Below are 24002 nucleotides of genomic sequence, written 5' to 3'. Positions count from 1 at the left end.
ACCCCCCATTGGATGCTTTTCCCGGGTGTTCCTGGTACGCCCAGGCCTGGGAGTGCCAAAGCCCCCCCCCCCCAGCCTGCCCCGGGCAGTGCATAGAGGCCAGGAGTCTTGTGTCCAGATGGCTGGCCTTGTCCTAGGCCTTGGTCTCTCCACTTCAACCCTCCTGACGTCTGGGACGCCGTCATTCTTTGTCACTGGGCTGCCCTGTGCACCGTGGGATGTTCAGCAGCTTGGCCTTGGCCCGCTAGATGACAGTGGCACCCCCCGCCAACTTATGACAACCAGAATGTTTCCAGACATTGGCAAACGTCTCCTGGGGCAAAAGTCGCCCCAGTTAGAACCCCCGGCTGGGGCAGATGTGCTTCCTCTTCTGGGTCACTGCCCACGGCAGATATCCTCTGGCCCCATTTCTCTGGAATTCACTGCGGCTGCAGCAGGGAAGAGCAGACTGTGCCCGGGGGCAACGGCCAGGACGGCTGCTGTGCTCAGAGCACGCACCGTGAGTGCCCCGTGCCCCGTGACACGCACTTCACAGGGATCGTGTGATTGGATCGTCACAATAGCCCTGTGGATCGCGTACCGCCGGCCTCCAACTCTGCAAAACGAGAGGAAGCTGAGGTTTAGCGAAGCTGAAACCTCGCCGCCTTCCCCAGGACAGGGTGCAGTGACAGCTGCTCGGGCTCCACGCCCGGCAAAGGCCCAGACTTGGACGAGCGGACCTCAGCCCCGTGGCCCCGACTCTCACTGGGACCGTCCTAAACGTGCGCATGGAAACCGTGTCCGTGAGCGCGTGTGGGTCACACGGTGGTAGTGAGTCCGGGCGTGTGCCCGTGTCCCCGTGTGTAAGTGCTTAAGAACCGCCGTGAGGTTACCGAGCTCCACTGCAAGAGTTTACGGCAGGGTTGGGCTGGCCTCAGCCGTCCAAAAAGCAAACGAATCCCAGCTGTGTACAACTAATTTAATTCCTATCGTATTATTTCTTATCAAATGTCATTGGCGTCAAGATTTGGGGAGCCTAGCAGGCACTGCAAAAATTAGTGCCCCAGAGAGCTTTTAAAGGTGCTTTTCTTGGGAAATCTGGGAGAGGAAGAGAGAAGTGCTCTGTAATAATGGGTACGTCTTTTAAAGCCTCCAGCCCACCTGAAACCATCATCCCTGAAGGGCTGAATCTCAGCGGAGTGTATCCACGCAGAGGCACCCCCTGAGCTCGGAGCGAACCCCGCGCCCCAGGCGGCAACTCTGGGAGCCCACACTCCTCGTCAGCCACCCCACGCGGTGCAGACTGACAGCTCCTGGCGTTCCCCTGAGCTCCAGGCAACTGTGCTTAGCTTAGATGGGAAGTGCCCCAGACTCATTATTTATAGCCTCGGAAGAGAAGCCCAATAAGGCAGAATTTCCATATTCCTAATAAAATAGGGCCACGCCCCAGAGCTGCTGCCGCCTGGAGACACCCCCAGGAGTATCCCGCCGCAGAGAGTTTCAGACTTCTAGCTGCTCTGCCAGATCCGAACACGAATGCCCCAAGGTCCCCTCCCAGGTTGCTGTGAGTCTCCTAGAAGGACCCAAAACAGCCATAGACCAGCGAATAGATTGTGCGCCCAGAGGATTTTACATCTGGCGTTTTCAGTGGCATTGTTTTTCTTCTTCACTTGCAGGGAACGCGGCGTGTGATCAAAGTGGGCGGCTCTCGTGTTGAACCAGATGGAAAGCGTGCAACACTGACTCACTGACAACAGGCTGCCTCGGGCCACTGCCCGGCTCGTCTCTGGCGTTTCCCCAGATCACAAGGAGAGGAGTGTCGAGGGAGGGAGGGGAGAGGAACAGCTTTCCCCACTCTCTGGGGCGGAGGCTCCAGGAAGGGCCATCGAGGAAGCAAAAGCTGCTTTCCTCCCGACTCTGGGGCTCCACCCTACGCCCAGGGCTCCGGACACCCTCCTGGGGGCAAAGGCCACGGCGCTAGCAGTTTTCCCACCACGCCAGGAGGCTGGTGCCTTTGCAGAGAAAAGGAATCCAAACGAATGAGCCTGGAGTGGGAGAGTTCCAGGCCCTCTGGTCCTGGGGTTGAGAAGGGCAGGAGGTCTTCCATCCTTCCCTTCTCCCCCCTGTACCAGACCCTGCAGGAGACTCCTGCCCCCGCCACATCCACGTGCACGGGGTGGGACAGAATTCCTTTCCTGCAGCCTGGAGACCAGAGACCCCAGGGCTGTCTGAGGGGCTGGGGCAACAGAGCCACCGTGCCCAGGCCCTGTGGGGACAAGGACAACCCACCAAAGCAAAGGCGCCACCGAGTGAGTTCGGCTCCAGTTCAGAGTTGCCCCCCACCCCCGCCAGCGGTGCCCGAGCCTGCATTGCTGCAGGAAAGAACATCTCAGGGCCCAGCCAGGCAAGAAACAGCAGCACGAGCCACCGAAACAGGGTGACAGAGGACCCCTGTGTGAGGACCAGGCGGCAGTGGACATCTCAGCTGCCAGTGTGGACAGACGGCCATCGAGTACCACCCCCAGCACTCCCCAAAACTTACCTGTAATCTAGGGCAAAGGGGGGTCCTCTGATCTGACTGAGATGTGGCCTCAAAATAGAGTTAAGCTGAATTGCTCTTGAGGGTTGTGGCTGTGGCTCAGCTGAGCTCGGGACCGCAATGTGCGTCCCCTCCTCCCGTCCCAGCTTGAATTTACCACTTGGAGAGCGTGCTTCTGTCTGAACCTGGGCCCCGGGAAGGCTCGGGAGCAAACGTGCGACCCAATTTCACTGTCGAGGAACACACACTTGGGCCACACTTTCCCCAGCTTCCTGTTGCCGTCTACTTATTTCCCCCTCACCTCAGTATCTTGGCCTGCTGCTATGCTATTAGCCCACCATCTGCATTACTGTCATCTAACCAGAACCCGGCATCGGAGGCGAGACCAGGTATAGACTCACCTGAGGACATACATGTGCACCAAGAGGACATTCCAAGTAAGTGACGACGCTGGTTTCAAAGCTCCAGGCCACGAAGGCCTTTGCGGGAAACAGGAGCCTCTGCGGCCGGCTCCATCTGTGCAGCCCTGGGGCCCCCGGGGACTGCCGGCGGCGAGCCCGTGGGCGTGTCCACAGGCACAGGGCGCTTTCCCACCTGGCAGCAGCCCCCGAGCTCACAGCCGAACTGGAGCGCCTGACCGGGGTCCACCATCACGCTGGCAGACGGCTCTCCGTGCACAGCCGGCTCCCCGGAGGGGGACGGGGAGGGCAGAGCCCGCCCAGACGGCTGCCTGCAGAGCTCTCTGGGGTCCTTGCAGCTCCACGTGGAGCTGGTGGGGGCACAGCAAGAGCTGGCCGCGCCGAGAGCGCGCCGTCACACTGCCAGCGACGGCACATGCTAGCCAGGAAGTCACTCGGTGCCTGGCCTCAAGAGGGTGGTGGGTCGGTACGATTTAAATGGAAAGTTCAAGTAGGAAGCATCGCTGTGAGGGGTGCTCACCCCAGACGGAAGGCAGAGGGGGCTGTGACGTGTGTCCTGGAAGCACACGGGTGGTGCAGATGAGGACGTGACTCCTGGGCCCCGAACCCACCCTGGGCAGACAGCATTCCGCCCCCTCCTGCGCCAGCTCCTCGCGGCCATCTGGCTGCACCTGCCGGCCAGCCCCCACCACACCCGGGACTGCCTGAATGCTGTTCAAGAAAGCAAAACACCCCTTTTTATATCATTTCATCCAAGTTAACCCCTTGGGTTTTGCTTTATGGTAGCGTTCCTTTTCTAAACACATTTACACAGTGGGCCCGTGTGCCATACACACACATTTATCCTCATCATATGTGCCACCTACATGCCAAACATGCTTTTAAAACTGAGGCTCAAATAATGCATTTTTAGGAAACAAAAATCTTTATTAAAAAAAAAAATAACTTACACATTGAGAGAGCTCTCTGAAATACAACTGCTCATTCTGTGCACAGATTTGCAGCCCGGAACAGTTTTTTGTTGATTTTTTTTTTTTTTTAATATGTAACTTTATAATACTATGAATGTCACAAACTGCATTACAGAGCAGTTTTTGCGCTGGTACAAAACACCACACAGATATAAAACTATGGAAATAAAACATTTCAGCCAACACTGGCATATATTTATATATTTATATATATTTATATATATATATAAAATTTCAAACCAGCTAACAATTAATGTCATCCTTAGTCAAAACTGGAGTCAAACTAATCTTAAAACTACAACATTCTGAATATATGTCAGCACTATACCTCCCGTACGATATTTAAAATATATTTTAACTTTCAAATACATTTATAAGGTACACCAGTAAGTGAGAAAATAAAGTCTTAACATTTAAATACAAATCACGGTACAAAACAAATTCAGGGAACACCAAGAGTCCTATCTTACAGGAGTCCGGGCAAGCCCGTCCTGAAGCCGCTTGGACACACCGCAGCACTGCCTGTCACACAACTGCCAGGACACACAGCCAAGGGACAGCCGCATCCGTCACAAGAAAGGGAGGAGAAGATGCGCAACGCCACCTGCTCCCCTCTTCATGCCACTCCAGCGTCAAGACCCGAAGCGACTCTGCTTTACTCTAGAAAACCAGGCGGCCCGATGCCCGGCTCCAAACCAGCACACGTGTCCCAGGGCCCCTGCAGGGAGGGTCACTTGGCACTCTGCTCCAAGGCAGAGTACTCTGTCTCGGAGACCCTGGAGGCATCGATGAGCTTGGTGAGGCCCGTTTTGGCCGAGTACTTAAAGATGAAGGCCTTCATCAGCTCGTACCTGTAGTTGCGGTTGATGAAGCTGTACAGCACGGGGTTGACGCAGCAGTGCACCAGGGACAGGCACTGCGTGACGTGCAGGGCCGTGAAGAGCGCGTGCTCCAGCTGGCAGGTGAAGGGGATGTAGTGCAGGATGGAGAAGATGTCCAGCAGCACCGCCACGTGGTAGGGCAGCCAGCACACCAGGAAGACCACCACGTAGGAGAAGATGATCTTCCGGCTGCTGTGCTTCTCCTGGTCGCCGGAAGCCGAGATGGCCCTGGCGAGCAGGAAGTAGAAGACGGCGATGATGGAGAATGGGACGGCAAAGCCCAAGACAACGGAGACCAGCTCCATGCCGATCAGCCACTCCTTGATGCTGTGCTCGGGGTAGAAGGACCGGCAGTAGGTCTCGTTGTTGGACGCAGACGTGACGGTCTTCAGGTAGTAGGTGTCCGGCAGCGACACGCAGAAGGCCAGCAGCCACACCAGCACGCAGACGACGCGTCTCGCGATCTTCTTCCTGCTGCTCGAGGTGTTGGAGAAGTAGGTGATGGAGAGGTAGCGGTCCACGCTCATGCAGGTGAGGAAGAAGATGCTGCCGAAGAGGTTGATGGAGAAGATGAGGTGGGTGACCTTGCACGTGAGCTCGCCCATGGGCCACTGGTTGTGCTGCACCAGGCTCACCACCCAGACCGGGATGGTGATGACAACCCACAGGTCTGCGATGGCCAGGTTCAGGATGTAGCAGTGCGTGTCGTAGCCCGTGGTCTTGGCCTGGATGTTCACCCAGACCACCACGGAGTTGGCGACCATGCCGATCACGAAGATGAAGATGTAGATGAAGGAGAGCGTGTACAGCAGGACGCTCTTGTTGGGCATGTTGGGGCACAGCACCGTGTCCACCACGATGCAGTCGCTGCTGTTGCAGGGCCAGGTGATGTCGGAGAAGTTCCCCGGCTCCGAGTAGTCAAAGAGATGCAGATCCATGGTTTCGAGGGGAGCAATCGAAGGACCTGCGGGAAAACCAAACAAACAAAAAAGATGGGAGAGAAGAAAAATCACTTCATTAGAAAAAACTCAAGCTCAGGCAGGACGCTTTTCCAAGTGCCCCGATACGCTCAGCTGTTTCGCTTTAGCCCGGCAATGTCTTTGCAGAGAGAGGAGAGAAGAACCGTAATAGAATTCTCCAAAACAAAATAAAACATATCCAGAATCTAAATCCGCGTGGGGCTCCAAGAGAAAACCAGAGTTTGCCTTCTGTGTCTTTTCGTGGCTGTGTTCTCATGGCATGGTCAGCCCGCCCGTGCCAGGGTGTGAAGTCCACACAGCGCAGGGGCCAAGGAAACGTCAGGCCGCTGAGCTGCGGCCACGGCAAGGCCAACGGTCTGCTCTCTCGGCAGGGGGCTGAGGAGCCACTTCATCTCTGTCCCCGCAGAATGGCAGGGTGGACCTGTTCCTGGCACTGCTGTATTACAGTGTCCTGCTGTGGTGTCCTCGTGAAAGCACTTCAAATCCTCTTCCACATTTGCATTTAGAATGTGACTCAGTGCTTTTTATCTCTCTGCTAAATTCACGTGAACCTGAGCCTTAGGCGGCCTTCACCTTGCAGTGGGGTGAAGACCTATGGAAACAGGGTGAGCAGGTGTGGAGTACCCTGCAGCTGCACTGCACCCCAAACCTGCAGACTTGGGGCTCACCGTGCGGTTTTCAACTGAGGGAAATCAACCAGCTGTCTCCAGCACTGAGCCATCGCCTGGTTTTCCACTCCTTTATTTGTTCAACTGCTCCAAGAGCAACTTGTGCCAAGACCCAGAGCACAAAAATCAACACCTGCCGTATTTCTGGAGGGCTGATGATTTTCTCAACTGTTTTTTCCCTTCTGACCTGACGTGAGGCCAGCACTCCAGGTGTTGCCATTCAACACCCAGCGAGAAGGTAGCCACAGATCTGGAAGTGATTTCTCCAGACTGACCGACCACAAGAGCTACCAGGGCTGTCTTCTACTGTCCATCTGGCTGCGGTCCTGGGTCAGCAGGTTACCCAGCCCGAGCCCCACTGTGCCATTACGGGGGAGTACGAAATGAAGAGACCAGCCCCTGGGGCACTGTTGGAAATGACACAGTTTGGTGGCTGTCCCTGTTTCCCCCTCACCTGTCACAGGTAAGGACTGACCTGGAGTCGAGCTTACTTGCCCAGTTCAGGTAAAGTGGACTCCAGGTTACACCGAGAGCTGCCTGGAGGATCAAGGACAGCGGGCAGTGGGTGGATGCCCAGGCTGCCATGCCAGCTGTGTGAGAAGCCACAGCTGGGAACGCACCTGCCGGAGCAGGTGCTCCTGGCTGGGATTCGGGCTCCTCTCTTCATTAGTGTCTAGCCTGAGAGCAGTCAGTGACCCTGCCTGGGGCCACCTCCCTCCACACAGACACCCTGGGTGGGGCTAAAGGCTAACACAGAGTCTGGCCCACAGCAGGCACCCAACAAAACCTCACCTTTCTCCCTCCCTGGCCGAGCCGCGACCCCGGGGACTCTCCAGCCCGAGGTTGGCAGTTTTTCCCCTTTAGTGAAAAGTGGAACCTCACTTCTCTTTCCTACGCTGGAAACTGGCGCTCGCTGGCTGAGTAATAAATATTCCCAGCGTGGGGGGTTCACGAGCTCACCCGAAGACTGGGCGCTTGAGGACCTTCTCCTTTGGCACGGCATGGACAGAATCTCCGAGCAGTGAGAAATTCCGCTGCCCCCCAGGGTCACCCCCGCAGCCTCAGAACTCAAGCTGGTGACCGACCTGGACCCCCGACCGCAGCTTCTGGGTAGTGTCCTCCCCCACCCCCCGCCCCGAGGGACTGAGCAGCTGTGGGTCCCTCCTGGTGACCTAGCTGGACCACAGCGTCCTCCTGTGATGGCCACAGTCCCTGCCCGTTCCAAAGGCCCACTGAGGCAGGAGACACAGGCCACACACCTGGCCGTCCTCAGAGCCACCCTGCCGGGAGGGAGGGCTCAAGCCCTGTGACCACCAGCTTGCTGCACGGCCTGACACACACGCACAGCACCCATGGAGAGGCGCAAGATCAAGCTGAGGACAAATAAACTCGAATGAGGACTTTGGAATGCCTGGTCCTAAGACACAGCTCTAAGGACTCCAAAATGACCTGGGCCAGGAGGGCTGCAGAGGACGCCTGGGAGAGACTGGGCCTCCCTGACCTGCCAGACCTGCCCCAGGGCAGACAGCCTGCCCAGACGGTGCCTTGAAGTGGCCACTGCCACCTCCCTGGGCTCCAAACCTCCTGGTGCCGACCCTCCACTCTGCGTCCGGATTCCCGAGAGAGCCACGCGACAGTCTCGGCCTTGCTCTCCTGCGTGGCTGCAATGCAGTGATCCTTTGTCCTCATCCCGTTTCCTTAAAACGAGACACATTTGCAGTGTGGCTTGGTTTCTAAAACACTCTCGCCCCACAATCCTATCTGACCCCAGCTCCCCGGGGAGCAGAGACGCTGGGGTGCAGGACAAGCCACCGCCCCACAGCATGGCCGGCGCCTGCCCTGGGCGCCTCCCTCTGCCCCCACTGGCACAGCCGCTGGCTTTGGCAAAAGCAGCCGTAAATCCTGGGCTCTGGGGCCATTCACGGGGCGGGAAGGAAAGAAAGGAGCGATCCCCGGCCTTTGTTGCCAGAACCTGGGTCCTGAGCCCGCCCCACCGCTGGCCTCACGCTCGCTTCACGCCACGGAGACCTTGCTCTGCTGGGCCTCCACGCCCTCCAGCGCGGACTTGCCAGGTGCACCTGCGACAGGCCGCGTGGGGGCAGGGTCACGGAATGAGAAGACGCCTGGCTCTCCTGTTACCAGCATGCCCTGTGGGGCCTCCCACTCTTCCCACAAAGCAGACACTCAAGCACGCGAGCCCCGGGCTGCAGCCCCAGGTGTTCTCAGAGCCCAGAACAGTGGGGGGAGGTGGGCAGGGGTCAGGGACACACCCCCCTACCCCGGGGTTTCTGCCTCTGCCCTCTGGAAAAAGAAAATTTGATTTAGTGATGACTTGTCCTCTGAGTCAGTGCTGTGACGGCCACATTCCCTGCCCGCTCTGCAGGGGATTTCTGAGCTGGGCACACCTCCCTCGGCCATCCTCTCCCCGCCCCTGCCAGGGCGGCACAGCGGGAAACTTCCAGCAGGGCCTCGCTGTGCCTGCCAGGGGCTGGAGGACAGAGCAGAGGCGGGGGGCAGGGCACGCCGATCACCTGTCACCAGCCATCAACCACTGATCAATGACCGTCAAGCGCTGACCACCGGCCAGCCTGGGGAATGGGCAGCCCAGGCTCTGACTGGCCAAGAGATGAAGCCAGAGGCCCACACCTTGACCACTCACCTTCAGGGGCCTGAATGGGCCTCCCTCTGCCCCCGCAGAAGGTTCCGGCGGTCAGGCGGAGGAAGGGGGCATGGGGAGGAGACTGCGCAGACAGTGCAGTCATCGATCCTCTGCAAACTTCAGCGGAGAGCAAGGGAAAACAGAAAACAAGAAAACAACACCACCACCCAATAGCTTAGCCTTTTGTCATTGCAGTATTTTCCATGCATTAGGTTTCAGACACAAACAAGGAGTGTTTCCAGAAAAGAGATTATTATGTGACAAAGACAATCCGTCATTGAACGAGGGGAGCTGCGTGTAGTGTGGAATGTGGTCTGCAACAAAGCCCTGCTGCCCGGCCCGTGTGCAGGACGTCTGGGCTGGGCTGGGCCACTTGCATTTAAGGCCACTCGCTGGGGGTGTGCGTTCACCGTCCGAGCAGAGGACCTTCCTAAGTGACCTGCTTAGATCTTAACAAGTGACGCCCTCGGAGTCCCCGATATGCACAGAAGTACGACAGGGCAAACTATGAAATGTCGACCCAGGGCCCCTGGGTCCCCACGGTCTGGTGACAAAGCCCCCTGCAAAATCTGAGAGTGGAGAGAGGGAGGGAGGGGGCCCTGATGAACTCCCGGAGTGCCCCGCTAGGGAACCTCGGCTCCCCTCGAGCAAAAGCAGGGGATTACCTCATCCGACACAGAGAGAGCTGACTGCGTCCGCCCACATCGGGACCGGCTGGCCCAGGTCCTCGTACCCAGACACAGTGCGGACTTGCAGCCAGTCCACAGGTCTGTCCGTGCCGGGAAGCAGGGACGGCTGGTAACCACGGGACCTCACCCCACTCAGCCCAGTCACCTCTGCTGGACCGACCAGCAATTCCATTCCCACTGGGGGCCAGGACATAAGGGAAATTTCTGGGAGTTAATCAAACCTGCCCACTGCCAGCCTCTCCACGGGTCAGCGCCCACGCCAGGGCAGGCTACGGGGTGAGACCCACTTCTCACACTCAGGTTTTAAGGCTTCTGCATAAAGATTCGAGACAGAATGAAAAGGGGGCTCAGAACAAAAGATGTTCCCAGTCCTGTGCGTTTGGAAGTTCACACATTTCTCTTCTTGAAATAGTACGTGTCCCCAAACGTACATACAAGATGTTTATTAAAGCAGTATCTATGCACTAGCAGAAATTAGGGGCAACATGAATGTCCATCAATGGAGAGACGATTCCGTAGAGTGCAGTACGCCCAATCTGGAGCACGGCTCGGCTGTAGAGAGGGCAGCCTGCCTTCACGAACATGGAATGTGCTGCTCAGTGGAAGGCAACACGCACACGCACATGCACATACACGCACACGCACACGCACATACACGCACACACAGAGTACAATGCCATCTGCGTAGAAAAAAATTTTAAATGATGTGTACTTGTCTTTGTAAACATACGTCCATAAAAGCATACAGAGAAAGATCTGCAGTGAGTATAACACTCGGGGCCGGGAGAGTGGGATGAGGGACAAAGGGAGAATTGTAGTTTTCACTCTACACACTTCTGCATTATTTGAAATTGGACATCAAGAATTCATACATTTTAATAGAGGGAGGCATGAGCCACAAAACAACAAAGGTTCATGCATGTTCCATTTTTCCAATCCAGAGAGACTCAACTGAGAACAAAAAGCAGCAAACGTCGGTTTTCGTGCCCTTTTTCCTAACATTTACTGCTACATCTCGTTGTGTGCTTTGCCCAGGGATCTCTCCTTTTGGCGCCCTGGTCCTGCACCTGCACCCCGACAGCATCTCGCGTCTGCCGTGACGGGAAGGGAGTCTCCCTGTGGCTGGCGGTGGCCGTGGTTCTGCCTAGCCCTCCCCACCGGCCCAGGGCCTGCCACTCCTGTACCACTCACAGTCCCAAACTGGGCAAGGGCTCTTCTTTGTCGGCCGGAGGACTTTTCTGGGAGATGCCTCTCCCTTCTGAGGCTTATTATTCATCAACCAAGTATCCCTGACAACCGCGGAGCCACGGCAAGCAGCCCGAGGCATTTAGCTGCATCCAAATGGTCTGCCTGAGCTCACCCATTGAGCCGGGGGACAGCCAGAATTAGAAGTCCCCAAGTTTAGATTTCCATGGGGCAGTGGTGTGCCTGCAGCCAGCGTGTCCTCATGCTGGTCGGTTCCTCCCAGAGGCTGCCGCGTGTTGAGGAATCGGCCAGCGTTCACGGAAGCTGCCCTGGATGTGCTCGAGCCCCATCAGAGGCGGGGGCCGCTTCTCACCTGCTGCGCTCTGCCCGCCTGTTTCTCCCGCCTTCCGCCCACCCCACTTCCGCACGCCCCCAACTGCACCACCAAGCTGTCCACGTCTCTCCCCCTTCACCTCGTCCCCGCTCAAGCCCTGCAACCCGCAACCCGTCTCGTTCGTCTTCGTGTCGCCACGGCACGCGGAGCAACCTGGCACAAAGCAGGTGTCAGGGACTGGTGCCCCTCCGGGACCAGCGATCCGAGGCCGCGTCGGAAATGCGGGTGCGGAGGAGACTTTCCTGAAATCCTCGCCGAGCTGGTGCTGGCAGAGCCTCTCCGAGAAGGGGCGCAGTTCTGGGGCGCGTGAGGATGACAGACCGGCATCATCTCACCCCACTCTCGAGAACCTGCCTTCTCTTTAGGAAGGTGAGCACAGCATGAAGACCCACTCCTGCCCCACGCCCGGGCAAGGTGGTGGGTGCCCCTTCAGCAGGGCGATGAGGGATTCCCACTGCAGTGGCTGATGGGGTCTTCAAGAGGGTGGGGTGATCAAGGGAGCTTCCAGAAAGAAAGATGACTCTGCCTGCCATGAAGGCGGACTCACCCAGCCTGGCAGAGGCAGAGACCCTCCACGAAGGAGAGATGGAGGTGAGAGCTGGGTCTTGACGGGTGGGCAGGGACCTCAGGCCTGGGCCTGCCCGTGCAGGAGCCGGGGAGCTCTTGAGCGAGGCCGTGGCTCTGGGGCAGAAAGGGCTGTAGAGAAAGGAGCCAGAAGGCTTTGCAGCGGGTGCTGGGGCCTGGGTGCAGACCAGGCTGCGGCAGACACCCGGGGGAGGGAGGAGTGGCTCCTCTCCTGGAAAGCAGATAAGATAACGTGGACAGGCCAGGGGGGCCTGGGTCCCAGCTCCAAACCCAGGGGCCCCCTGGCCCTCTGGGCCCTTCAGGACCTCTGCCTCCTCTACTGGCTGTCTGCAATTCGTGACCTGTGACCTACAGTGGAATTTCACGGAGAAATGCAGCGTTGTCACAAGACGAGAGCTGCTCACCCTGTGCAGCTGCTCCCACCGTGTGCACACTTGGAAACTGAGGCCTGGACAGGGGAAGAGACTGGGTTATCTCGGGCTTGTGGCTAAGAGCAGAGTTCTCATCCCGCTTCCAGCTTCTCCAGAGGCTTTGTCCAGCGGGAATCATGCTACAAGCGCTCGTGTTCCGGTCTCTTTGCAAAAGCACTACCCACCCACTTGGCTGGTCCCAGTGGAAACCGAGTGTGCAGTTCAGATAAGGAGAATCCTCGCTACCTCCAGAACCATCATGCGATGCACATCATTGAGTTTTATCCTTTTTTGCCTACCCTGCATCACGTCTATGGGGGTCCCACCCAACCAAGCTGGGGGAGAAGTCCAGGAAAGCTTCAGTCCAAGCAGTCTCTGTGGCTATCTGCCAGGCCTGGTAACAGAATGGGGAGCTGTCTGTCCCCCAGTGCCAAGCACATGGAAAACAGTCTTGACTACACATTCATGAGTGACCCTGAGTGGTCTTATTTTATGCAAGTAAGTAACTGCTTTGAATTCCTCAAGAACTCAAAAAAGAACAGAGAAAAACCCATACCCAGACTCACATATAGGCCACCTATCCTCAGAGTCCTCAGGCATACTCCACGTTAACCCATGGCACATCCTCGTCCACTGTGAGTATGGGGAGATGAAATAAATCCCACATCCAGAAACCCGATCTGGCCTGCTGTGCTCAGTTGCCCACCAGGGAGGCAGAGCTGCGCCCAGAAGGGCAGACCCGGAGATCCCCACGTCACACAGGCTGCGCCGTCTGGGTTGGCCGGGTGTAATCGGAGCCCTGATTCCCACCCAGCTTAGGACCAGGGCGAGGCAGTGGGAGGTCAGCCAGGCTGGCAGGGCCGCCTCCCCGCGGGCTCTCAGCTGCACACAATGGGGTTCCCAGGAGAAGGCTGCACCGTCTTAGGCTCTTCATACAACATTGAGGGAGGACGTCTAGGAAGTGTCTGCCGCAACAGGAAAAGCGAAAGATGCCTGCTATCTGGCAGGCCCGGCCTGCAAAACGTGAAGTCCCCTGCACTGCCCAGGGCTCCTTTATCTGACCCTTGGCCAACAGAGGTTCAAGGCCACCTGAGATAGTCTCAGCCCCCTCTGCCCCTGAGAGCCTAGGACGGAACAGTTCGCTTCCAAACTTAACTTGTAGCTCTGCAAAATAGTCACCGTACAATTATGCAATTCCCTGATCACTTTAGTAAGGAAGCAGTAATACTGGGTTTTTTCCCCAGTTCTAAATTAATAGATTCTTAGTAAGAAAAGCATCAAATATGCCCAAGCAGAAAACCACCAAGTATTCAAAATCAGGGACACTCCCTCCTCCTCTCTCTGTCCTCATCTGTCCATGTCTTGCTTATGTGCTTGCCTGCTTCTAATAGAAAATATGTACCCCGGAGCTACTCCTTTCCTTTACTGGGCTTTAAAAACACTGGACATGACACAACCTTTGGCTCCTTTCCGAATTATACCTGCACGTGTGGAATCCAACTGAAAGGCATTTTAATACTATTCTTGTTCCTAAGAGTAAAACTAAATTCCTTGGTTGCCTAGTTTAAAGGCACAAATGCCTTTTGGCCCCAAATTCCATTCGTGTTTTACAAAAATCATTGAGGAAAATCTGAAGTTCTGAAATCTCTGAGGTCTTTTCTTTCCCCTTGGTTACTCTTAAGGTTTATAAGGTGACTGCCCTTCAGCCCCAGGTCTGAGTCACTGCAACCAGCTTCCCGTATGTAGACTTGAAAACAGGAGCTCTCTTCCTAAAATGATCGCACAAAAAGCCACTGTTCCTGATTAAGTAGGGTTTTTTGGCTTTTTTTTTTTTTTTTTTCCTCATTCAGAAAGCCTATACTCTCAGCCTGTTCTGGGCCTGATTAGAAATCATAATACCTTTTCAAGTCTCTAAGGACTTGCTGTTAATATGGGATAAACTCAGCCCTGAAGTCCTGGCTCAGTTAAGTACAGACATGCTGCCTTGGCTACACTTTCTGGAACTTTTTTTAAACTATGACTACAATGCATGCCCCTTTAAAAAAAAAAAATCTGATGGGCAGCAAAATACAGCCATTCCTCAGTTTTTTCCTTTGCTTTTCCACCCCCATCCTGTGTGGCTTCCCCCCTTCCCCCTCCCCAGTCTCCTGGAGGTTGTGGCATTAGGCTGGCAGTTGTGTGCACATTCAAGTGTTTATGGCAGAGACTGGGGGGAAAAAGAGCAAATTGTTTCCAAGCTAGAGCTCCCATGTGCAACTTGCTTCGGAGAAAGGCTTTGCACTGGGGAAAGCTCATATTCTGATGAAAAATAGACAAGCAGTTTATCCATTTAAAAGCCACAGAATAAAGCACAGAAACCGGCAGCCTCCGCTTTCTTTGCTAGGCATGCCCACTTGATCTCCACATTTTCCTGGAATAAATAAAGGGACACAAAGGCAGCATCTGCTTTTAAAAAGAAAAGAAAAAAGTGACCACATTGAGACTCTGCAGACAGAAGTTTCAGGGGACGTCACTGCACCAAATACTTTCAAAGGGCTGTAAACCATTTAGGGAGGCTCTCTCCCACTTTTGAAAAACTAATTAATCCTGTTGTGAGCAAATGAATTGGAAGAAAGAAAGGGAAAGGAGAAGAGGAAAGAGGAGGAGAGGAGACAGAGGGAGAGGGAAGGAAAAGAAAAGGAAAGAAAAGAACAGAGGAGGAGAGGAGAGACAGCCAGTCTGACTTTTACAACTTCTCATTCTCCCTGGAAGTTACAAGTCCTAGCTAACCACCCATCCTGACCTCATTCCAAAGTTCTCACTCTTAGTCACCCCTTGAATCTTTATGTATGCTAACAAAATTGAACAACGTTCCTGTTTTACCTGAAGAGTGTATCTAAATTACAGAATAACTAGACTTTTATGTGTGCTTATTGGTTTTCCAATTGAAGTTGGACCTAACACCTTCCGAGAGAACAGTACTCAAATGAGATTAGCAAGGATGCAATCAAGAGACACGAAGACCGGGCTGTATTTAACATTCACATTTATAGCTTCCGTGCTCACAGGATCTGGTGACCCCCAAAAGCACTGAGAATTCAAACACATCCTGTATTCACAAAGGTTCTCAGCACAGTTTTCTGTTCCATTTAAGGATGCCTCTTAATAAAGTGTTCATCTTTCTGGAATTACGTATTTGCTGCCAATTCTATTTCCAAATTGAGATACCAGAAGCAAAGCAGGTACACAGTGGTGCCAAGCTAAGCCCACGCCAACTTTGGGCAAGCAGAATGGACAGCCTGTGTTCTTGCAAAGTTGCCCTGCTTACTGGAGCTTAAATATACCCACAGCAGCAAATAAACGCCAGATTCCTAAATCCAACAGATACACATGGAAATTTCCTTCCCCGAATGACTTAAGAAAACTGCCCTTTGCTTTCTGCCGGGGGAAAGGTGATGCCCCGGAATTAGCAAAAGCTCTCTGCAGGGCAGGCGAGCCCCGTGCAGCCTGAGCTCTCGGAAACCAGACCCGCAGACTCGAAAGCACCCATCTCAGCGACTTAAAAAGCCCCCTCGCAAAAGGCCCCCGTGCTTGGGAGCAGGGGCCCTGCCGGCCCTTCCCCTCCCAGCCAGGCGGCTCCTTACCTGGCTGGCCGCGCCGCTCGCCTGGCCGTGCTGCTGCGCACCGCTGTGCACCGGGGGCCGCGCTCAGCCCGAGCTGCTCGGAGCAACTGCGAGCTCCCGGCCGCAGACCCGTGTTATATACACCGCGGGGACCGCAGGCGCCTCTAGATGGCAGCTTTGTAACCCTCACCGCTCTCTGCGCGCCACCCCCCGGCGCACGCGCGCACGCGCGCCCCTGCAAACCGCGCGGGTCGCCGTTTCCTGCGCCCGCGCGCCCCCGGGAAACCCCAGACGGCCTGCATCTGCAAAATCTAACGCAGCCGCGAAAGTCCAGACCCCATGGGGGAAAACGTCAGCACAAGAAAAACCGCAAAGAAACCCCAGTGCTTTGCAAAAGCATCAAATATTTATCTGGTCTCAGGTATATCTTTAATAATCCCATTAACACCAAGAGGTCCTTTGAATGCCTCTTAGCTCTAGGGAAGACTTTGTTCCCAAGACGGATTACTCTGAACTCCTGAACTTCTGCGTTGATTTATTAAGCCTGGCTTTTCTTTGTTAGTTTCTCCAAAACAGAAGTAACAGTTTGGGTATGAGCAATTCATCGGTGCCACACCGTATATCCCAAAAGTGGGGGAAAGAGCTTTTATAATAGCCTTTATTTGAACACTTTTTACGTGTAAAGGACTGCAGGTCCAAAAGCCTTGAGAATCTAATCACTCTGGTGTTCTGCAGGCCTGCCCAGTGCCAGACACATACTAGGAGTGCAATAAACGTCTTCTGATAATGTCTTTTCCTGAAGCGAGTTTAGCAAACACTTTATTATTGCCATTATTGAAATCTGCATTCTTATCTAGAAGGGCACTGATTAAGATTACCCATGAGGGAATGCAATCTAGAAATGTGGTCCATGCAATATTCATCTCCAATGCCCCATTTCAAAAAAACTCAACCATAAGAAAAGACCCAAAAGCCACCGCCCACCCCCAGAAAAAAAAAAAAAAAACAAAAACGTGTGCAACGTTTTGGCTTTCCTTGTGCGTTCTGCTCCTCCTGGAGTTCTTTAAGAGCGGTTAAAAATCGAACCTGTGGTGGCCCCAGCTGTATTCACACTTTGTCCAGAGCTAAAACCTTTTGAGATTCTTTTATACTTCTACTAAAAATAACAGCCGACAGCCAAGCGCTGCAACTGGAGAACTGGGAGGTCAGAGTCCCCCGTGCCTGGGGAAAGCCCTTAACAAAGGAAAGATTCTGTTTGGATAAAGGCCTCCCATTTTCTCCCCACCTAGGGCAGGGCAGGGCAGGGCAGGGCAGGGCGGGTGGGAGGGGCACCTGCCACCCGCCCTGCCCTTGGGGACGTGCTGGGTCGCCACAGGGTGGTGGCCGGCCTTCGCGCCCCATCCGGGCAGCCCAGCTCACTCTCAGACCGGACTCAGTTGCTCTCCGTGCGCACGGGCACGGACCATCCGGGCACCCCGGGCCGGGCGCTGCAGGAGCGGGGCAGGGACACGCGGGCGGTGGCGTGCTCACTCGCACCCAGATTCAGACACCTTGACCCTTGGCTCAGAATGCGCATCCTAGCCCTGTTTGTCCTGTTTTCTTATGCGTCAGGAACTGATGGAAACGTCTGGGGCTCTCCCCAGATGCAGTTCGGCTTGGCTCTCACCCCATGGTCTGCTCCCCTTCGCGTCCGACAGCTCGGTGGAGGAGCAAAAGGTGGCTCTAATCCACTCTGAACCGTGTGTGCTCTCGCTAGGAGAGCCACGGTGATGAGAAATCTCCGACAGGATGGGGTTGCTAAGGTGCAGGAAGGAAAATGCAAAGTACTTTTAAAAAAAACGAGAACCCACCTCACGCGTGGGGGCCCTGGCGCAGGGCCGGAGTCCCTGAGGCCGAAGAGCAGGATCCAGTGTCAACCCGACCGCGAACCCCACGCCCAGGCCCCGGCCAGCACCCACCTGTGGCCCCGGCCCTGTGCTTGACCCAGCCGCGACCCCATTCCCATCTGCCAGTCTCCCGACCTGAACCCATGCCCAGCGCCCACAAGAGTATTGCGCCCCGGGGAGTCACTGCCCCCCATTGGCCCCCACCCCCCACTTCCTCCAGGCTGGGGTGCAGGGGTCTCCCAGAGAGGGCACTCGCATCCCTGGCCCCAGGCTCGCACCCTGCGGGCGGCGCTGCACGTCTGGCCTGGAGACCTGCCCTCTGAGCCCTCCGAGCCTCCCTCTGTGCAGAAACCAGCCCCAGGGGAAGAGGAGAGGGTAAGCAAGCCACGCTCTGTAGGAACACAAGATTCCCTTGCCCTGGGACCTAAAATGGCTCTTTCAAAGTTTCGGAGCGTGCCCAGCTTTTGGAAAGATTGCATTTTTAATGTAGAGGCAGAAAAACTCCACCTGTGTCCGCTCAGGCTCCCGCTGGGTCCGAGGATGAAATCGAGGTGAGATAGACTACCTGGGGGAAGCATAACATTAATACGTGTTTCTCGTGGCGCTGGAGCCCTGTAAAGAGATGACGACACGCGGAAGCAGAGCCAGCTGCTTGAGTCCTGCATCAGGCAGAGAATAGCAAACTGTGAAAATGACTGAATTATGTGGGAGGCTTAAAAGAAAAGAGTCATTCTGACAAGGTCTTTACAGAAACTTGTAGCTCTTGAAGATAAGGATGTTGTCTTTCCGTCTGGTACAGGGAGACTGTTTTTCACAGGGCAATTTTATCTTCTTTTAAGAAGGTCAGAGTGCTCTCCTTGCACCTGCTGTTTGTCTAGTGCCTGAACTGAAATAGTTAATATGCCGGCATGGCACATTTTAAACCTCTTCAGTAAGGCCCTGCATGATGGTTCGTTTTCGTAGGTGTTTGGTTACCCCTAGTAGGAAACTCTGGGAAGGCAGGAGGAGCAGGTGCTGTCCCTAGGGCTGTCCCAGGGGACCCAGAATTCGAAGTCCCCGGACGTTTTGCCAGCCCTGAGTACTTAGTGGAAAGGGGTCAGGAAGGGGCCTTCATCCAGCTCCCCTCGCCTTCCTTGGCTCTAAGCTGCCCCTGGGGTTTTACGCCCAGAGGAGCAGGCTGTTTCCTTTCAGGTCGGATCTGCCTGCAGATGTGGCGCCACCAGCCTCCCGCCTGAAACCCCACTCGGCTTAAAAGCACTGGGCTCCTGCAGAGCCGGATCGGTGGCAGGCAGGGAGAACAGGTAGAGTTGGGACAGTGCGGTGACTGGTGACGGTGACAAGGCCCCAGAGATCCTCGACTGCACCACTGGCCTGAGGACAAGACCTTACGGATTGTAGGAGCCACGCCCCTGGGAAGAAACTTCCTTATCTAGTAGCTTGGCATTGCGGGAGTCACTTCAGTTAGGACTGGACGTTCCCCCAGAATAATCGTGACACCCGGCGAGCCCCTTGTGTGGGGCCAGGGCCTTAAAGCAAAGAAGGGCCCCTACCTACAAAGAGACTAGGAACCCTGGGAACACACCGTGGGGTGGGAAAGTCCACCTCTATCCTCTTAGCGTCCCTGCCAGGTCCAAGAATTAAATTGAAATAAGACAGAATAGATTAGCAGGGGAAAAGCATAATGCAAATGTTACATGGCACTGAGCCCTCCTAAAGAAATGAAGACCCGGAAGAAGTAGAGTCAGCCACTTATATATTGGACAAAGAAAAGTTTATTGTGAAGAAGCAAGTAAGTTATGTGGGGAGGCTTAAAAGATAAGAGTTATTTTTAGCAAGACCTAGACAGAATTTTCTGGGCTTCGACTTTCCAGTATAAAGATAGCACATCTTTCTGTTGCAGAGAGGGCATCTTGTCAGGGGAATTGCATCTTCTGCTTTTAAGAAATAGCAGGAAGGTCAAAGTGATCGTTTTGCACCTGCTGTTTCACAAGCGTATTTAACCTGAATAGTGAATATGCCGCAATAGCATATTTTAACCCCTTCGACACCATGTCTCCTCGGGCAACTTAGCCTCTTTGAGTATTGGGGCCCTGTATTTGGTAATTATAATAAAACCTTCTATTCTCGCTGGGTGCTCGGCAGGGGTAAGTGAGAGGGTGCACGTTAGCAGTACCTCGAAGGAACCCAGAAGGGCTAGTTCTCTTCCTCTTCCCACCTCTGTCCCAGCCAAAGTCCAGTGACACAGAACATTTTTTTTTTTATGGAATACAACAGATATATAACCCAAGGCCTACTGACATTTTATGAACTCTGGTGAATTTTAGAACGATTTTGTAATCATGGCTAAATCTGAACGTTCACTGTTTTCCTGTCTTTTTGCCAAGTATGTTGCCTACATCCGTTCATGCGATCTTCACCGCAGCCATAAAAGTTGGTGCTATTTTTGTCCCACTTTTGCAGCTGAGGAAACTAAGGCCCAGAGAGAGTAGGTGGCGTGCCCAAGGGTGCCTATGACAGAGCAGAGGCTGAACTGAAATCTGGATGTGCTCACAGTCCATGTTGTGAGTCTCACTGCCGTACCCCGGTGGCAGAGAGCGTGAATTGGCACGACCCCTTGGGCAGTATTTACTAAAGTTGAACATACACGTACCCCATGACCCAGAAATTCTACTACAAGGTGCACACCCAACTCAAAGGTGTATATATTGTGCCAAAAGAAATACTCAGTAATGTTTACAGCAGGACTATTTATTAGAGCCCCAAGCTGAAAATAACCTAATATTACCAGAAAAGAATATTATAGACCAATATCCTTGATGAACATAGACATAAAAATCCTTTTTAAACAACAAAGCAAATCAAATCCAACAGTTATACAATATATTGTGAGATTTATCCCTGAAATGCAAGGTAGGCTTAACTCTTGACAATTAATATAATTCACCAAATTAATAAAGCATTTGAGAAAGTTCTAAATCAATTCATGGTGACTTTCAGCACACTAAAAATAGAATGATTTTGATTTGACTATTTCCCCAATTTGATATAGGACGTGTATGAGCTTGACATAGGCCATGTGTGAATACTTAGAGCTAACATTATATTTAATGGTGCAGTGTTGACATTTCTAAAATCGAGGAGCAGGCAAGAATACCCATTGTCACCACTTCCGCTCGATGTTGTACTAGCTAGCATGATTAAAAAGAAATGAAGAAATAAAAGGCATATGGATTGGAAAGAAAGATGTAAAACCACTTTTATTAGCAGTTGACAGGATTAATTATGCAGAAAATCCTGATGAATCTAGAAAACAATTTCAAGAACTAATGAGAATTTAGAAAGGCCACAGAATACAAAGCCAGTATGCAAAAAATCAATTGTATTTCTACATGTCAGGAACAAACAATCAGAAAATAAAATTTTAAAATTCCTTTACAGTAGCATCAAAATGCATAAAGTGCATAGGAATTAATTTAACAAACACCAGGCGAAAACAACTTCTACAGTGAAAACAACAAAAATAGCCCCGAGAGAAATTAAAGACCAAAATAAATGCAGAGGGATCATGTTCATGGATTGGGAGGATTGGTGTTGGTGTTGTTTTCTTTCCATGACCTTTATTTTTTTAAAATTTTATTTTATTGTAGTATAAGAACACTTAAAATGAGATCTACCCTCTTAGCAAAGTTTAAGTGTAAAACATTATTGTGGACCAGGGACAATGTTGTATATCAGCGCGTCACACCGTCCCTGGTTGCCACCATTCCATGCTCTGAGTCTGTCAGTTTGACTATGTTAGATACCTCTTATAAGTGGAATCATGCAGTGTTTATCTTTCTGTGACAAGATTATTTCCTTTAGCAAAATGTCCCCCAAGTTCACCCATGTTGTCACATACATCAGAATTTCCTTCTCTATCAAGACTAAAATTCCGTTGTATGTATATCCCATGTTTTCTTGATCAATTCATCTGTCAAAGGGCATTTAGGTTGTTTCCGTATCCTGGCTATTGTGAATAGTGCGGTAATGAACTTGGGAGTGCTCCTGTTTCTTCAGGATCCTACTTTTCAATTCCTTGGGATAAACACCCAAACCTGAAGCTGCAAAACTCCTAGCAGGAAACACAGGAGAAAAGCTCCATGACATTGACCTTCACAGTGACAGCTGGGATATCGGAAGCACAGGCAACAAAACCGGGATAAACCAGTGGTATCACACCAAACCAGAAAGCTCCCGGAAAAAAAAAAAAAAAAAGGCAACCTACAGAAAGGGAGAAAATATTTGTAAATCATATACCTGATAAGAGATTAATCTTTAAAATAGCTAAGGAACTCCTATAATTCAATAGCCAAAAAAAAAAAAAAAAAAAAAGTAATAGCCCAATTTAAAAATGGGCTAAGGACTTGAAGAAACATTTCTCCAAAGAAGACATATCAGTGTCCAATAGGTATATGAAAAAAATAGTCAAACTCAAGACTAATGACTGAATGTTACTAGTCTTCAGGGAAATGCAAATCAAAATCCAAATAAAATATCACCTCACACCTATCAGAATGGCCATTACCAAAAGAACCAAAGGCAGCAAGTGTTGGTGGGGGTGTGGAGAAATTGGTGGGAATGCAAAATGGTGCCGTTACTATGCAAAACAGTGTGGCGTTTCCTCAAAATACTAGAAATAGAATTTACCATGTGATCCCGCAATCCCGCATCCAGGTATTGATCCAAAAGAGTTGAATCGACACTGTAAATGTGTCAATTCTCCCCCAAATTGGTCTTTAGATACGATGTAGTCCTAATTGAAGTTTCTGGTATAGAAATTGGCAAGTCAGATTTTTAAATTTGATTGGAATGCAAAGGACCTAAAAATAGCTACAACTCTCTTAAAATGGAACGATGGTAGCGGACTCACAGTTTGTGATTCGTGACTTACTGTAAAGCTGTGACACTCGACCTAGCGTGGCGTTGGCATTATGACAGACAAGCAGAGCAAGGAAGCAGGACGGAGTCCAGAGACGGACTCGTGACAGACAATCGACAAAGGCACCGCGGCGACTGGCCAAGTTTAAGAGTAGTCGTGCTAACCTGCGGTGCTAGAAATCAAACAGCCATCCACAGCCGTGAGGAACAACTGGAAGGGAAGTTTCTGGAGGTGCTGAGATGCTCTGTAGCTCCTCTAGAGTCGTGGCTACGTGGGTGCTCATTTATCAAAACTCATCAAACCGCACACTTCAGATGAAAAAGCGAGTGGCAGAGTGTTCATATAAAGTGGTACCATGTATGCAGAAATTGAGAGCACTCGAAACAGCACACGTTGCTTGTGGAGGGACACAGAAAGCCACAGGTGGAAGAAAGGCCGGGCACCAACCTGAGGACGCGGCTGCCTTGGTGCAGGCGGGAGGGAGCGGTGGGTTGCCGCGAGACACACAGGTGCCTTACATTGTCTCCGGGATGTTTGTGTCTCTTTAGGCAACGTGGGAACAGGCGTTAGGTCTTACCGGTGGGTAGATGTTACTACTGTTCCCTGTGTCTGAATTTTTTCCCTCTTGGCCTTTTTTTTTTTAAGAAGAGGAAAAAAATCTTGAAAGTTCTGAGTAAAGGATCGCTTTCTCTACTTTCACTTCATTGTAAAGTTTGACACAGAAAAGAATTTTTCTGATCTCCGAGTGAGGCCAGAGAGCGTTTGCCACGGTGGTGCATCAAAGTAACGAGAGCCTAATGAGATACGGAGCACGCTGGGCCAAACCTAAGTCTCGTTTTTCTGAAACGTTGACAACATCCTCAAGTTCTGTGATTTCACACTTCTCAAACTTCAATATATAGATTTTAGCTTCTGGACATAAAAATGATCCGGCTCAAAAACTATCTAAGCCCTTAGTGCAATTTAAGGATAAATATCTGAGTATAATTTGATAACATTATTTCAGCTGACATGGGTTTTAAGATTTCAAATGTTATCTGTGCTGATAGAGTTTTATATTCTCATTTCTACTGATGTTTGGAAATATCTCTAAAGATGGCTTAGAACAATATGGGAGGTATAATTAGTAAGGGAGACCCTTCCTTCCTTCCTTCTTTCCTTTTCATTTTGAAAGAATCGTAAACTCACAGAAAAACTTCAAATAAAGAACAAAGACTCTCTTTTTCTCCCTGGGCTA

At 52.4% G+C, this 24002-nt stretch overlaps 1 protein-coding gene across 1 annotated transcript; it reads right to left on the bottom strand.

Annotated features, from left to right (window-relative positions):
* Positions 1 to 3843: 3843 nt before the first annotated feature.
* ACKR3 (atypical chemokine receptor 3) lies at positions 3844 to 16113 on the bottom strand. The gene is made up of 2 exons (XM_012754504.2): positions 15983 to 16113; positions 3844 to 5753 (listed from the first exon to the last, which is right to left on the bottom strand). The coding sequence occupies exon 2, from the start codon at positions 5725 to 5727 to the stop codon at positions 4639 to 4641; it is 1089 nt and encodes a 362-aa protein (XP_012609958.1). The 5' UTR covers positions 5728 to 5753; positions 15983 to 16113; the 3' UTR covers positions 3844 to 4638.
* Positions 16114 to 24002: the final 7889 nt, after the last annotated feature.

This window comes from Microcebus murinus, chromosome 8 (genome assembly GCF_040939455.1).
Source record: "Microcebus murinus isolate Inina chromosome 8, M.murinus_Inina_mat1.0, whole genome shotgun sequence".
Taxonomy (NCBI): Eukaryota; Metazoa; Chordata; class Mammalia; order Primates; family Cheirogaleidae; genus Microcebus; species Microcebus murinus.
The sequence above is the reverse complement of the archived record's forward strand: the minus strand, read 5'-3'. Positions and strand labels throughout refer to the sequence as shown.

Bases quoted from the DNA above. Each gene is read 5' to 3' on its own strand.
- ACKR3 (XM_012754504.2), bottom strand. From the start codon at position 5,727: ATGGATCTGCATCTCTTTGACTACTCGGAGCCGGGGAACTTCTCCGAC.